Genomic DNA, 13,868 nt, shown 5'->3' with positions numbered 1-13,868 from the left:
CAAATATATGCTGATCAGTTTTAGCTTCAGCAGCACTGACCTGCTGGAGGAAATTACTCCATCTGTGACTGTCTGTGGGAGGAAATGCTGCTGGCAGCCACAAAAACAGCAGAAAACATCTTTGCATTTCGTGCTGTACTTCTTTAACTCTCCAACTGTCTGTTCCTGCAGTTATCAGCTGGTAAAGTCTTGTTTTAAAACATTATACCGCGGTGTAACTGAGCTCCACTGTTTCTAAACCTGTCCGTTGTCGGAGCAGCAACTCTGCTCCACAGCAGACAGTCACAAATGGGGAGATTTCCTACAGCAGGTCATTGCTGCTGTTAGTTCCTGAAGTTATTATTATTATTTTTCTGGGCAGGAAATGTCACTGAGCACTTCCTGCCCTCCTGCTTCATACATCCACTCTCCCCTCTCAGCCCCTTGCCCACTTTTTAGCATTTTTCAAAATAATGCAGTGTGTGGAGTTAGGTTCAGACCCAGGGGAGAATGGAAAGCAATAGTTGCCTGGAGAGCATGATGTACATGAAAACAATGGACTAAAGCATACATTGACTGTTATTATACTTAAAGACTTTCATGTCGATTGGCATTTTATGACTGAATAGAAAAACAAACTTGAAAGCACCAGTTGACCTTTATGATCTTATCTGAGATCTGCATGACAGGTTTCTGTTGTCACCACAACATGCAAAGTTCAAGTTGAATTCTGAAGCTGTCTGGAGCTCACAGACACAATGTTTCATCCTAACTTTCATCCAGATTTATCAAACTGAACTTTGGTTGAGCCAACTTTTCAATGACCCCTTCCTTTGCCTGGTCAGTCTACTGCTCTCTCTACTGACCTATTTAGTGTTAAATACATGTTTCTGGATATTTTTTTTACTGAATTATTCAGTGTGTTCTATGTTTTGCTAGCCAAGATGGCACATTGCTATAACACAGACCTTCCAGATCTCCATACCTGATGGGGACCAGAGGTTTGCTGGGAAGTGGAGAGTCTTTTCCTTTAAACTGGAAGGAGACAACAGCGTACGGACAAACCTGACGAGGCCGCTGCCGCAGTTCATCGAATGAATACTCGTAGAAGTATTGCTGAAATAAACAGCAGAACAGTATTTAAAGTCACGTTTTACTTCTTTGAAGGACAACTTTATATCATAAAAAGATTTCAACAACATAAAACTCTAATTTTCACAGGGCACTTAAAGCTCAACCGACTAACAAGCGTGTCGTGACATTAATGGTCAGTGTGTTTTTGATTAAACACTAAATATATATGCTTGACTCCCTGATGGAAACACATTTATATCTGTTCTCTGAGACTTGTGAGGGAAATTACACATACTACAATCAAGTTTGAAAAACCTTTATTGCATACGTTTGAATCCAGTTATTGTACATGTAATCATGTTTGATCATTCTGAATCTTACTATGTAACCTTTAACTGAGAGAGCTTTAGCCTGATTACATAATAAAGTACTATCAATGTCACAGAAGGGTTCATGGAATATGTATGACCAAAGTTATCTTGGTCTTTGGGAGTATGAGCAGAAAATTTGCTAACTGTTAACTACTTAGAAAGGCCAAGGCTACAATAGTGCATCAGAGGGCAGGTAGGTAAGATTGCCACATTACTTCAGATGGCAACAAAACAGATAAGGATGTTTACTGGAAGAAGCAGCCTTGACAAGCGGGAAGAGTTCGGCATAAAAGGTGTGAACAGTTTTTCATCTGTGTGCATACTACAAACTAACTTTGCTGTGCTGTGTACCATGCTCTGAGCATTAATTAAGTGTGACAATACTGTAAAAGATTTGTGTCTTGTTCCTCTTTCTCAGAGTGGAAATGCAAAATTGCCACGACAGACTTTAAAATATGATTTAAGACACAAGAGTGCCGTTTATATGTCTGACACAACTTGACCCCGATAAGAACCCGATAACAGAAAAAGTCATGCTGATCAATAATAATTATCACTGTCAAAGAGACAAAAAGGTTCTGTAAAACTGTTCTGAGCCTTTTCCTGTTCGTGTGTGTGTGTGTGAATATTGTGTGTTATTACCTGTGTGAGCTCGAAGGCGCGGTAGGAGGTAAGCGAGGTGACCTTGCTGGCGTTCTTGGAGAGGTGGCTGTCGAAGCGAGGCGTTGGATCTATAAGGTTCTTCATGTTTTCATAGATGCTCTTCACTTTTCCCTGAAAACAAAAGTAGACACAACTCAACTACCAAAGCAGGATATTACCATTTCAATCACTATATACTGACGACAAAATTGAAGATTTAAAACTAGTTCATTGATACAAAGACTCAGCTGATATCGACAAACTACAGAGGTGCAGTTCCAGCTGAGTCAGTCCTGAGTTGTGGCCAAAATTGTTTACTATTACATACATAATAATAAGTAAATAAAATAACAAACTACCCTCCATCAGAAGCTTCTACTGACACACCTACGAGCACGGCATTATGACACCAACCACAAAGTTCAGAGTAGTGAAGCATGACCTCTGAGCTAACAACAGGACATGGTGACATCACCTGTTTCCTGTCTCTGAATGAGTCATCGAACATTTTGAGTAACATGTGTGAGCTGACAGAAGCGGTGACGAGGATAAAAACAAACAAATGATTATGCAGCCCAGCTGATTTACCTTCATCACTTTGAAGATGACGATCTCCCCTGTGGCTCCTGGAGTGAAGGAATTAACCTGGAGCAGGTCTGAGTATCTGGATAGATACACTCCTAGAGACACACACACACACACACATTCAACAAACATGGTGGATTTTAGTGAACTCCCACATCTGCATTGTACATCTATGATTAGAGTCTCCAACGGAAATTACACTTCATGCCCTCTCCTTTCAGCATGCATTAAAAAAAAAAGATCTTAGAATCAACAATAAACAGATGGAGGAGATATGTGTTGAATGTTGTGATATGGTGTTTCTATATGTATCAGCATCCTACCTTTATTGGGGTTTCCCAGCACTGTGATCCAGCTCTGAGCCACAAACAGCCCTTTCTCACAGAGTAAAGGCAGCTACGAGAGAAAATGTTTCACAAACATATTAGATAGTTTACAAATTGAATAAAATATCAAGGATCAGGCTAAATGACGTATCACAGGTGATAATATGATTCGTGTCAATTATTCCATTATGTTCAGTGTTGATTACAAAGACAGTTCTTTGTCTTTGTCCAGAGATAACAGAGCAACACACAACCTGTGACAAATCTGTCATACTGGCTTGTGCCCCCTGATTTTTGACCGTTTTTATCAACTCTCGAGTGGTCAGAAATGGTTACATTTTTGCATCAAATCTGTATAACAAATAGTATCAACCCAAAAACTGCTACAACAACTTGAGACATAACTGAGCATGGCGATGGCCATCATATTCTTCCATCATAAGCCCTTATACACTCTCAACTTTCAAAACTTGAATAGGTGCCTTGTGAGAGAAAATTGAACAGCAGGTCATTAGTTATCTGATGTATTTCTTGTTTATATCATACATGTTACAAATAATGTTATGAAATTCAGTTTAGTGTTGGTTCCTCTCGGTGTTGTGTCTATTCTAAACTCAGTTCTTTGCTGTGTAAAATGAGACGGTTAAGTGTTTAACATTTAGTTTATTCTGTTGTACTTTTTTCTGAACCAGTGGTGACAAACCGTTATGCAGATTTCTATGTGTCAATCTGATAAGCCTTTAGAGGATAGTGTTGTTTGTTCTTAATTTAATGTGCTAGCAATGTAATTTTGTGATGCTACTTGGTGCATGCTTGTGTGCTGTCATGTATGGTTGTATAGAAAGACTGTTCCTGGGTTAGTTAAACTCTTGACTTTTGTTTCTATGTGAGGGATGTTTGCTGACCTGTAAGGTTAATAAACAGACGTTTCAAAGTCTGTACATCAGTATTTAAAGGACTGGCTGAGTGCCAACTTTTCAGACAAAGGAAAGACAGCTAGGTGGTATCTTTGTCTCCAGAAATATGATGCATTATACCTCTGATTGTATTATTTGATGACATTATTTCATAACCTGACAAAGCTCTCTTTGTGTGTTTATTGAGTGATCAAGCGATTTTCTACTACAGCCTAACCAAAACACAATGTTTATTACAGATTTATGACCAGAACAGCTTGACACACAGTGCTGATCTGCATCTCAAATTAATCTTCAGGTTCCCAGCTTTCAGATGATGTATACCACTTCTATGTGGCATATACTGTTGACCTGCTATCTCCCCCTAAAAATCCCCTGTCCCCTCCCAAAAATGGGTCTATAGTAGGGGGGGCAGGAGTGGAAGAGGTTAAAACCACAATAAACCGCCTAGTTTCTTCAACTTTCACTCAGGAGCAAAAATGGGCCTTTAAATTGGAAAGAAATAATGATCTGACATTTATCGTGATAATTGTCAATATTGACTGATAAGAACATTTTTATTGTAATAACATTTTTGGCCATTATCGCCCAGCCCTAATTCTGAATGAACTGAATTTAGCGTTGCAGGGGGAAAAAAACTGAACTATAACTGACATGTTCACCACTGTGAACACTTTTAAGTGCAAACTACAGCTACTCTCAAACAAGCTGCAGCGCCAGGACCTGCGCTCCTTTCAAAGCATGCATTCAGAACTTGAGCGTCATGGTAAAAATGCAGCTCAACTCGACAGTTCCCGTTGTCTTGAACAAGTTCAGAGCATTGCACCAGAGTCTGAAAGATGTTTCACGGACTTTGCATCACTCAAGCCAGTTGCCTCATGCATGTGTTCCCAGTTTGGCACAGATATTGATTTGGATAACATTGCCTCCCAAGTGGGAGCTCCTCCTAGACACTACTACAGCGGAGAAGTGAATTCTCACCCTTCAGAATGACGTTCAGATGAAATCCAGGTCGTCCACTGACATGAAGGGTGAATTATGGCACCTGCTCTCAGAGGAGAAGTATCCAAACATAAGAAGCCTTTCGCCTGTCAGCCCTATTTGGATCAACCTACCTATGTGAATCTGCCTTCTCCCACATGAAAACCATAAAGGCCATGACAGATGACCACCTATCTGCCTGCCTGAGACTTTCCACCAGCTGCTACACCCCTGATTATGAGAAACCAGCATCCTCCTCCCAATGCCAATGATCTCATTAAGGAAATCACTCCCATCTCTGGAATGGAAACATGTTTCTGCTGTATAAAGAGCAGAGACTCAACATGTAACCCCTCTTGGGACAGAGACTGAGATTTGGGACTGGTAGATCTTATGATGTTGAAAAATGTAAAAGTATATCTGATGTGTAAAAACGTTGGGCAGCCCCCGCTGTAGAGCTGCTGCCAGTATTGTCTTCATCTATCTGGACACCAACAATTAATGACATAGCTGAGTGTTCTCACCCTAATACCATCAGACAGCAGGAAACAGTAGCTCTCCTCCAGCTCCTTTTCAGTCCTCCCGTCGGCCTTCATCTCCTTCCTCTTCTCTACAAACTGGAACACACACACACAAACACACACACACATATCTATCAATCCAAGAATAAATAAGAGGCTCGGCTGGTCGTAGTAAACAATTACAACATATCCAAACACATTCATTCCTGCATAATCATAATTTTATTCATCACCACTACTCTATAATTTCCATATTCTTGTAGTCAGGGTGTATTTGACTTGTGAAAACATGGTACAAATGCAGCCAAATTTAGGTGACAGGTGAACAAATCAACTCTAAGTGATGCTTCAAAATCTGACCGCATTTCACTTACAGGTAGAACTACAGCAACATGACATATTTGAATGGCAATGACCCCTCCACCCGTCCATCTCTCACCTCTTTCTCCTGCAGCTCACTGTGGACGAGGCGAGGCTTGCAGTAGGTGAAGCAGCCGGTAGAGTTGGTGTCGACGTAGCTGGAGGTCAGGATGGTCATCATGTCTTCATATTCCCTTGACTCAGTGGAGACATACTGGAACAGAGCTGAAAAAAAAAAAAAAGACGAAGGAGGATAGACACAAAGGTCAGCATGTGCTTAGATTCCCTGCACTCTAGGGACTGGTCACTTTTTCACCAATGATCATTAAAATAATCCTCTGTCTTTAACATGGGAGTCTTAATCCAGAGCCTACCACATACACTACATGGCCAAGAGTATGTGGACACCTGAACAGAGATTGTAGAACCCAAACATTACATCCATACTTCAATATTTGATTTGAAAATCTGCTGCTATAACAGCCTCCACTCTTCTGGTTTCAGACTTCTCACTAGATTTTGGACGCTGGCTGCAGGGATTTCCTCCCATTCAGACACAAGAGCATTAGTGAGGTCAACCACTGACGGATGTGATAAACAGGGTTGGGGGTCAGTCGAGTTCTTTCACATCAAACTGAGAAAACCATTTCTTTATAGACCTTGTTTTGTGCACGGGGGCATTGTCATGTTTAAACAGGAAAGGGTCTTTCCCAAACTGCTGACACAAAGTTGGAAGCATATTATTGCCATACCTAAAATTGTATGTTGTAGCATTAAGATGTCCCTTAAATGGAGATAAGGAGGACCAAACCAGGAAAAACAGCAGACCAAAAACTACACCAGACAAAAATGTAATCGTAAAAGTAAACGTATGCCTTTTTATTTACATTCATATAAGTATAGAATGGAACATTGACACATTATACAACAACACATAATATAATCTTCCAGTTTAACAAAATCATTCTTTTAGCAGCCAAAAAGGCTAGGCCTACTATTTTCCTGTCTTTTTTTTTTTGATCTTAGCCGCTCACAGACTACCACCCGGCGTGGGTTCGGCTCTACGGCCCTCTCTCCACCTGGCTAGACAGAACTCTGAGGAAGGGCTACGTGCTCCGCTTCTGGCGCCAACCTCCTCCTTTCAGCAGCGTACTTCAGATCTTTCCATCCCCACCGAGAGGACAGCCTTAGAGGAGGAAATAGCCGCACTCCTCCAAAAAGGGGATGTATCGATGGTCCCCCAGTCAGTGGCACTTCTTTTCCCCGTATTTTCTGGTTCCCAAGAAAGAACGGGGCATGATACCGATACTGGACCTGCATGTCCTGAATGGCCACAATGCTCAGAGACCATTACGCATGTTGACAGGTTTTAGAATGTATCCAGCCAGGTGATTGGATGACATCCATAGATATGACCAACGCGTACTTCAACATCCCCATACTGCCGCGCCACAGGACGTAACTGCATTTTGCAGTGGGAGGATACATGGAAGGTTTTTTAAATCAATGATTATAAACAAATCCATATGCACTATGGACAATAATCAATTATGCTTCAATTTGAACGAAAATAGTAATCTAAGAGTATTTCAGTGTCTGGTGTTCTTTATATTTTGATTCATTTTGTGTTTTGTGATGGTGTTATTTCTTTTTGTATTTTGATTTTTCTCATGTCTTGCACAGAGGTTTTCTTTTTGGATTTTTGTTCATACTGTGGTAGTTTTTCCATCCTGTTTTAACTGGTATTGATTATTGTGGGTTTTTTTATTTGGCCTACGTGGGTTTTGCCGCAGGTCTATTTGAGTTTTGTTTTGAACATAAGTTTTGTTTGGGGAGATTTTATTTAGTACATATGTCATTATAATCTTCTTTTCTTTATTGTGTGGTTATGGTTTAGTAATTTTGTTAAAACTTGTATGTAAAATGGACGTATTATATTTTGATAATAAAAGATTTTTTAAAATTAGCATAGTGAGGCTTCGTACTAATTTTTTGATCCTGTTTGAATTGTGCCATGAATTACACATATGATGTTTGCCAAATTAAAAGATAATTTTGCAAGTCGAGAAAGTCGGTTTGTTGTAAAACTGTTTAAGAATCAAATTGTTTTGTATGAAAACGCTCAGTGAACTACATCTCTCATCTCCTGATGTGTTTTATCCAGCGACTCCTGGTTGTTTTATCAGCCGGGAAGCAAAAGAACGAGTAAGACTCGTTGCTTGTGACTACATCCCGGTGCAAAACATACAGATATTGTATTAACATTAGCTTCAGCAGCTCTGGGCAGCTTGTGGAGACAGAAAGTTATGACGCGACTTTTGGGTGTGTAGTCTTTCTAATTATATATTTTCACAGTCTTATACTTCAACAGTTTTTCAACAGCATTTTCCTTTCCCCAAGTCATCCTCCAGAGCGCTTATGCGTTTTTGTGACCCTGTCCTTCACCAATTATCTTTGGAAAAGGTCTGGATGGCCGAGTTGATCTCTTTGAGTTTAGCGTTCTAGGATTCTTGATTGTTTTTGGATGTATTGTTCAAACATTTCGCCCATGTTGTAGCCTCCTCATCTGTGTCAACATCATGCAGGTGAGTCTTCCCTGCACTCTTTGAAGAGTTCTTAACTCTGATTCTTTGTCTTGTTATCAGGTCTTGAGACTTCCAGTTGATAAAGCTGCTCCACATACTTTTTTCTTGTTTGCTACTTATCTTTGAGCAGCTTGTAGTAAGATTAAATTCTCCAGTCTGGTGAGTCGTAGATCATACTAAGACGCTATGTTCACCTGTCCATAGTTACGTAAGGTATGTCACATATGTCGACAAAAGAGCCACATACTTTTGGTTTCCCCCTATACCTCACAAGGAACTATGTTACATTTAGGTAACAACACTCTTTGCCATTAACTTGACTACACTCTAAGCTGCAGTCTTCCACCTTCATCCCCAGACTTTCATCACCTTTCATATGAGCCTCGTCAACACCCACACAGAAGGTTTGGACAGCTGCAGAGCCCACAAAGTAGTTGTTAGCAGGACCGGGTGCAGCCCCTTTTTTGTGCCAAATGTACCAAATCCTCAGGAGGATAAAGAACCCGAAGCAGCTGTCTCCCTACATGTGGAGGAGAGGGCTCAACTGGAGCATCAAACACCTGAGACAGATGCTGTCGCTGAGCAAACACCTCCTCTCACGACAGAAATTAAAACAAAAGATCAATCCCTGCCCATAAAATATTTGTATGTGCCACTAGCACAGATTTGGAGGGCGAATATGAAGAGCTCGTTCCACTTTTATAAAAATGTTAAATTCATCCTAATCTGAGGTAACTAAGTCAGATGTTAGATGCGGAGGAGTCACACCCGCACTGCCAAAGGCCATCAGAAACCTGGATAATGTACAAATCACGTATACGTAGAGATCAGTAACCAGGATTCCCAATGTTCCATGTCAACATCATATCTGAGATTGTGATCAAAAATGGGATAAGACTCAAAACCATGATATGTATTGTTATCTGGATATAAAATTACCTATATCGGGATATCTGATTTTGGTCATATCTCACAGCCGTACTTAATACAATATATAAACGCGGAAGTAGTGGGGTATGCCAAAGCGTCATTGCAATGGAAACAGTCATCTGTGTCTGCGTGCTTTGTTTTGCTTTGATGTGAACGGCTCAGTTTTAGAATATTTACGATCAGACGTCTCAGACTCTTTTGCAAGTTGCATCCAGTCTTGTTGCGAATCATTCGTCTGAACTGGCCTTAAGGCAAATGCTACTGCACATGCGCGGGAATGTGGTTCTGTTTACAAGGCTTCACTAGCTTGTTGTGCTACATACCACAACCTCTTGACGTTATACTACATTGTACATTGAAAAAAAAACTTTAGTCCAAAGTTAGTAGTTTTACTAAAATTGTTCTTTCTTCATCCTAACTCGGAATCATCCCTAACTTTGAAGAGGTATTCCAGTGATTAGTATGGCACAGAGACAGATGTTCCAACAACAATGGTAATTGAAGAAGCGTTGCAGACACGTGATGACTTTTAGTCTCGAGTATGCAAGCTCCAAAAAAATGCTCTTCCAATAATGCAACTCAATATCAGCTCTCAATTAAACTCAAATTATACTTCCTGTGTCTATACTTCCTCATCTCAGAGGAACTATGTGACGCAAAATTTATCATCGGCCGGTCCGCGCAGACATCTGCAGCCTAATACTTCTGACTGTACATATGCTAACACGTCCGTCTACGCAGACATTCAATGTATAACAAGAACCATGTGCATGTATGGGTCCGTTTTGGAGTACATCCAGACCTTTAGACCCTGCCTACTTGATTGAAACCCATATATTTCAAGCTCCACTCCCCTAGTTTGTATCTCAAGGTTTCTTTTATAATTTGTCATCTCCAAGAGATAATCCTGATGACATCACTACAACACCATCAGGATTATATCCTCAAACATATGACAAAGCTCCTTTAAAGGCACAGAAGACATTATACTAGGGCTGCAACGAACGATTATTTTCATTATCAATTAATCTGTTGATTATTTTGTTATTTGGTCTAAACGTCAAAAAAAAAAAAAATGGTGAAAAATGGTGAAATCTTCTTTAGTCCCAACCAACAGTCCACAACTCAAAGATATTCAGTTTACTATCATAAAAAACAGAAAATATTTGCGTTTGAGGAGTTGGAACCAGTTTTTTTCTTTAAGAATGACTCAAAATGATTAATTGATTATTAAAACAATTGGCGCTAATCAATAAATTGACTAGTCGTTGCAGCTCTACATCCTACAGCTGTTTTCCTGGTCTGAGCAGGACTAACCAGATGTGTCCCTCATGTGTCAAAATCTGTTTCATCTCTTTCTCTCTCTCTTTAGATGCCTTTTTTTCTGTACAGTTGTCCCCTTTGGATGAGGTGGTTGGGGTCAAGCTTAGCAGAAAACTTTTGGGCTCAGGATAAAGTAAAGAGAAACACAAATCAACTGAGAAACAGACTTTGACACAACACCCCTAAAACCTGAAGCTTAAACTCCCTTCAGTCACCAAACAGCGGGACAAATTTACAGCTAAACTTAATCTCAAACCTTTAAAAGACAGGCTTCACAATTTTTCAAGTCTGTCTTAAAACAGTAGTCAGGTACCCAAATGAACATTGAAACATGTTTTTCTTGTTGTAATTATTCCTCCTGTTCATACTAATCATTAGAAGATCCCTTCATAATGTATTTACAATGTAAGTGATGGGGGACAAAATCCACAGTCCTCCTTCTGTGCAAAAATGCATTTAGAAGTTTATCTGAAGCTAGTATTAATAATAAATTATTCAAATCAAGTAATTATCATTCACCGTTACAGCCCGTTTCGACCAAAAGTTCCTGGTAGTTTGGACCCAGAGGGGCTAATTTCAGGAACTAAACTTGTAACTTTAAGTCCCTGTTGCACATCCTGTTTGCGTTTCCATTGCATCTGAGGAACCAGGTAGATCATGCAAATTAGACCCATGAGGAATTAAAAAATTACAACCGTGCTTGAAACACAGCATTTACACACAAGGAAAAAAACAACACAGATTTGTCCTGTTGTTCTTTGTATTTACTGCTGCATAAGTTGCATATAATGAATCAAGGAAAAGGAGAGATGCAGAGGAGGAAAATGAAACACAAGCTAAGAGCATCCGTCTCCATAATAAATTATCTGTTGAGTGTTTGATGGTATCTGTGCTTTAGAATGTAACCGCCAAGAAAAACAATCAGAAAGTAACATTTTTATTCCCCTATTTGTCCTCGCTACTGCCGCCACGCTGTCCCTCACTCACGCTCTTTCTTTTTCTCTCATGTTTTCTAAAATGAGTCAGGCAGCCAACAGCAAAGCTTAACTTTACTTGTAACGTTATCATACAAAGAGCTACGTCCTACCCTCATCCCAAATCGAGTTTGAGTACTTCCTTGTTTTATGAATGAACCTGCACCCAAGTTGAAGCAGCCACGGCATCCGTTTCTGACCAATCAGTAACGGTCATCCCTGCAAACCACGCCCCCACAGTGCCTGTACTTTTGGGGAGTATCACACACACACACACACACCTTTACTTTATTCTTAACTTCATTCTAAAAAGACTGTAAATGTGGCAGATATCCACTTGATATGACTAACTCAGACTGCTGAAGCCTCATATAAGCTTCAGATAAACTTTTAAATGCATTTTTGCACAAAATGAGTGTGAGGACACACTCTGGATTTTGGTCTCCATCACTTACATCGAAAGCATATTTGAAGGGGATCTTTTAGTCAGTGTGAACAGGAGGAATGATTGCAGTGAGGAAAAACCTCTTTCAATGATTATCTGAGCACCAGACTGTTGTTTTAAGACACACTTGAAAAATAGTGAATCTGTCCTTTAACCCCAACACTAAACTACCATGACATTACTTGGTCAAAGGGAAAACTACCAAAAATGACTTACTTTTTAATGAATTTATTTAGAAATTTCCTCTTAATGTCATTTTGTTGACAGAATCAATGAACAAAAGGGGCAGAAAAGGCACCGACAGTGGACATGTGCGCACAAACACACACACACACACACAAACTGTAAACAAAACGCTGTTCCCTTCCGTTAGCATGAACGCTAGCTAACGTCAACATAATGCTGAAATCAAGTTTCAGACAAATACAGAAAAACATTTACACTTACATACAACCCTAGAATTAGCTAGAAAGTGAAAATAAACACCTGGTAGTAACTTATCTGTACTTAATTAACGTTAAACGGCGAACTCTGCTCGTTGACATCCTGTAACGTCAACTTACCTGTTTGGCGTGCGTTAGCCGCTCCCACAAACTAATTGCTTGTACACAGCTTGTACAGCTAAATTTAGTGTATCATAATGAATATATATGACTGTAGAGTTAACATACACATTGGTGAAGATGTATAATGCTGTGCCCTGTCACTAAAGTTAAGCTAATACACCAAAACAGGTTAAGAATTGACTTGTCCGATGACGGATGTTTAGCTGTCCGATAAAGGACTCTTTCCGTTACAAACATTAAAGGGACTGATAACTTAAAGGTGACAATTGAGACGTAAAATAAAACGGTTAAATTAATTCATGTATAATGTTAATGGTGCATATTATATACGACTTTGGTCATTTTGGGTTAAGTTAATGGAAATGTGGACCAGCCCACCTCTCTGTTCCTTGGTTTTCCTCGGTATGTGGAACTTGAGCGGCTCCATCGGCATATGTCTCTGGTGGACCGCTGCCTGTGCGGAGTTCCTCCTCTCGGTCCTCCCGCCAGCAGCGCTCGGTCTGTCCGGACCAGGGTGAGTTTCTCTGGCGGGGAGCACCTGGATCACCTCGCCATCTTGCAGGCTAACATTAGCTCCAATCTCCGCGGCAGCAGACACCCTCCTCGGGCGAGCTACGTCCCTCCGCGTCAGGCTGTCGTCCATGGTCGAAGTCTCCACCGAACCGACGCCTCTGTTCCAACCGTCGCTCTGTCACAGTTTCTCGGCTACAGCCCCGTGTTGACTCCGCTGTTACCTCCGTCTCCCGCAGCGCAGGTAATCGAACCAACGCACAAGCCGCGCCATGCTTTCTGGAAAGCAAAGGTCTTGAGCTCGTCTTCGTTTCTTCTTCTTCTTTGGTTTTCGTGGTGGACTACAATCAAACATTAAAGGTGCATGTCGCCACCTACTGTATCGCAGTGTGTAACACCCACCATGACTTTAAACAACAAAAACTAACAAACTAAGTAACTAAAAAAAATTACAAAGAGGTTATATTCTGGATATAAAACCTGCTTCGTTTAAATATTTAAATATAGCCGTTTGAACCTGTAATTGTTTATGCCCTGTCTCTAACAGACCTCTGATGCTCCCCTCCCATATCTGCCCTTCAGTCTCTTTGTCTCTACACTGAACTTCCTACAACCTATCAGCACATGTTCAACTGTTTCCTGGCAGTTACAAGTCTCACATTTATCTGACACTATCTTTGTCATGGCATATAAAGTAGCATTGAGTCCTGTATGTCCTAATCTTAACCAAGAAAAGATAAGATCTTCTTTCCTCCATTCACCTCGATTACTTCTCACTC

General features: G+C 40.4%; 1 protein-coding gene across 1 annotated transcript in view; it reads right to left on the bottom strand.

Annotated features, from left to right (window-relative positions):
• LOC122981439 overlaps positions 1–13,428 on the bottom strand; it is a 41,917-nt gene extending 28,489 nt beyond the window's left edge. Inside the window, exons 1-7 of the mRNA XM_044350165.1 lie at positions 12,958–13,428; positions 5,836–5,981; positions 5,400–5,492; positions 2,975–3,047; positions 2,655–2,746; positions 2,067–2,198; positions 965–1,095 (exon numbers count right to left, since the gene is read on the bottom strand). Coding sequence (XP_044206100.1) covers positions 965–1,095; positions 2,067–2,198; positions 2,655–2,746; positions 2,975–3,047; positions 5,400–5,492; positions 5,836–5,981; positions 12,958–13,222 — 932 coding nt within the window. The 5' untranslated portion in view covers positions 13,223–13,428. The remainder of the gene's footprint in view (positions 1–964; positions 1,096–2,066; positions 2,199–2,654; positions 2,747–2,974; positions 3,048–5,399; positions 5,493–5,835; positions 5,982–12,957) is intronic.
• Between the last annotated feature and the right edge of the window lie 440 nt (positions 13,429–13,868).

Source organism: Thunnus albacares, chromosome 4 (assembly GCF_914725855.1).
Source record: "Thunnus albacares chromosome 4, fThuAlb1.1, whole genome shotgun sequence".
Taxonomy (NCBI): Eukaryota; Metazoa; Chordata; class Actinopteri; order Scombriformes; family Scombridae; genus Thunnus; species Thunnus albacares.
Note: the sequence above shows the minus strand (reverse complement) of the source record. Positions and strands in the feature narration are given on the sequence as shown.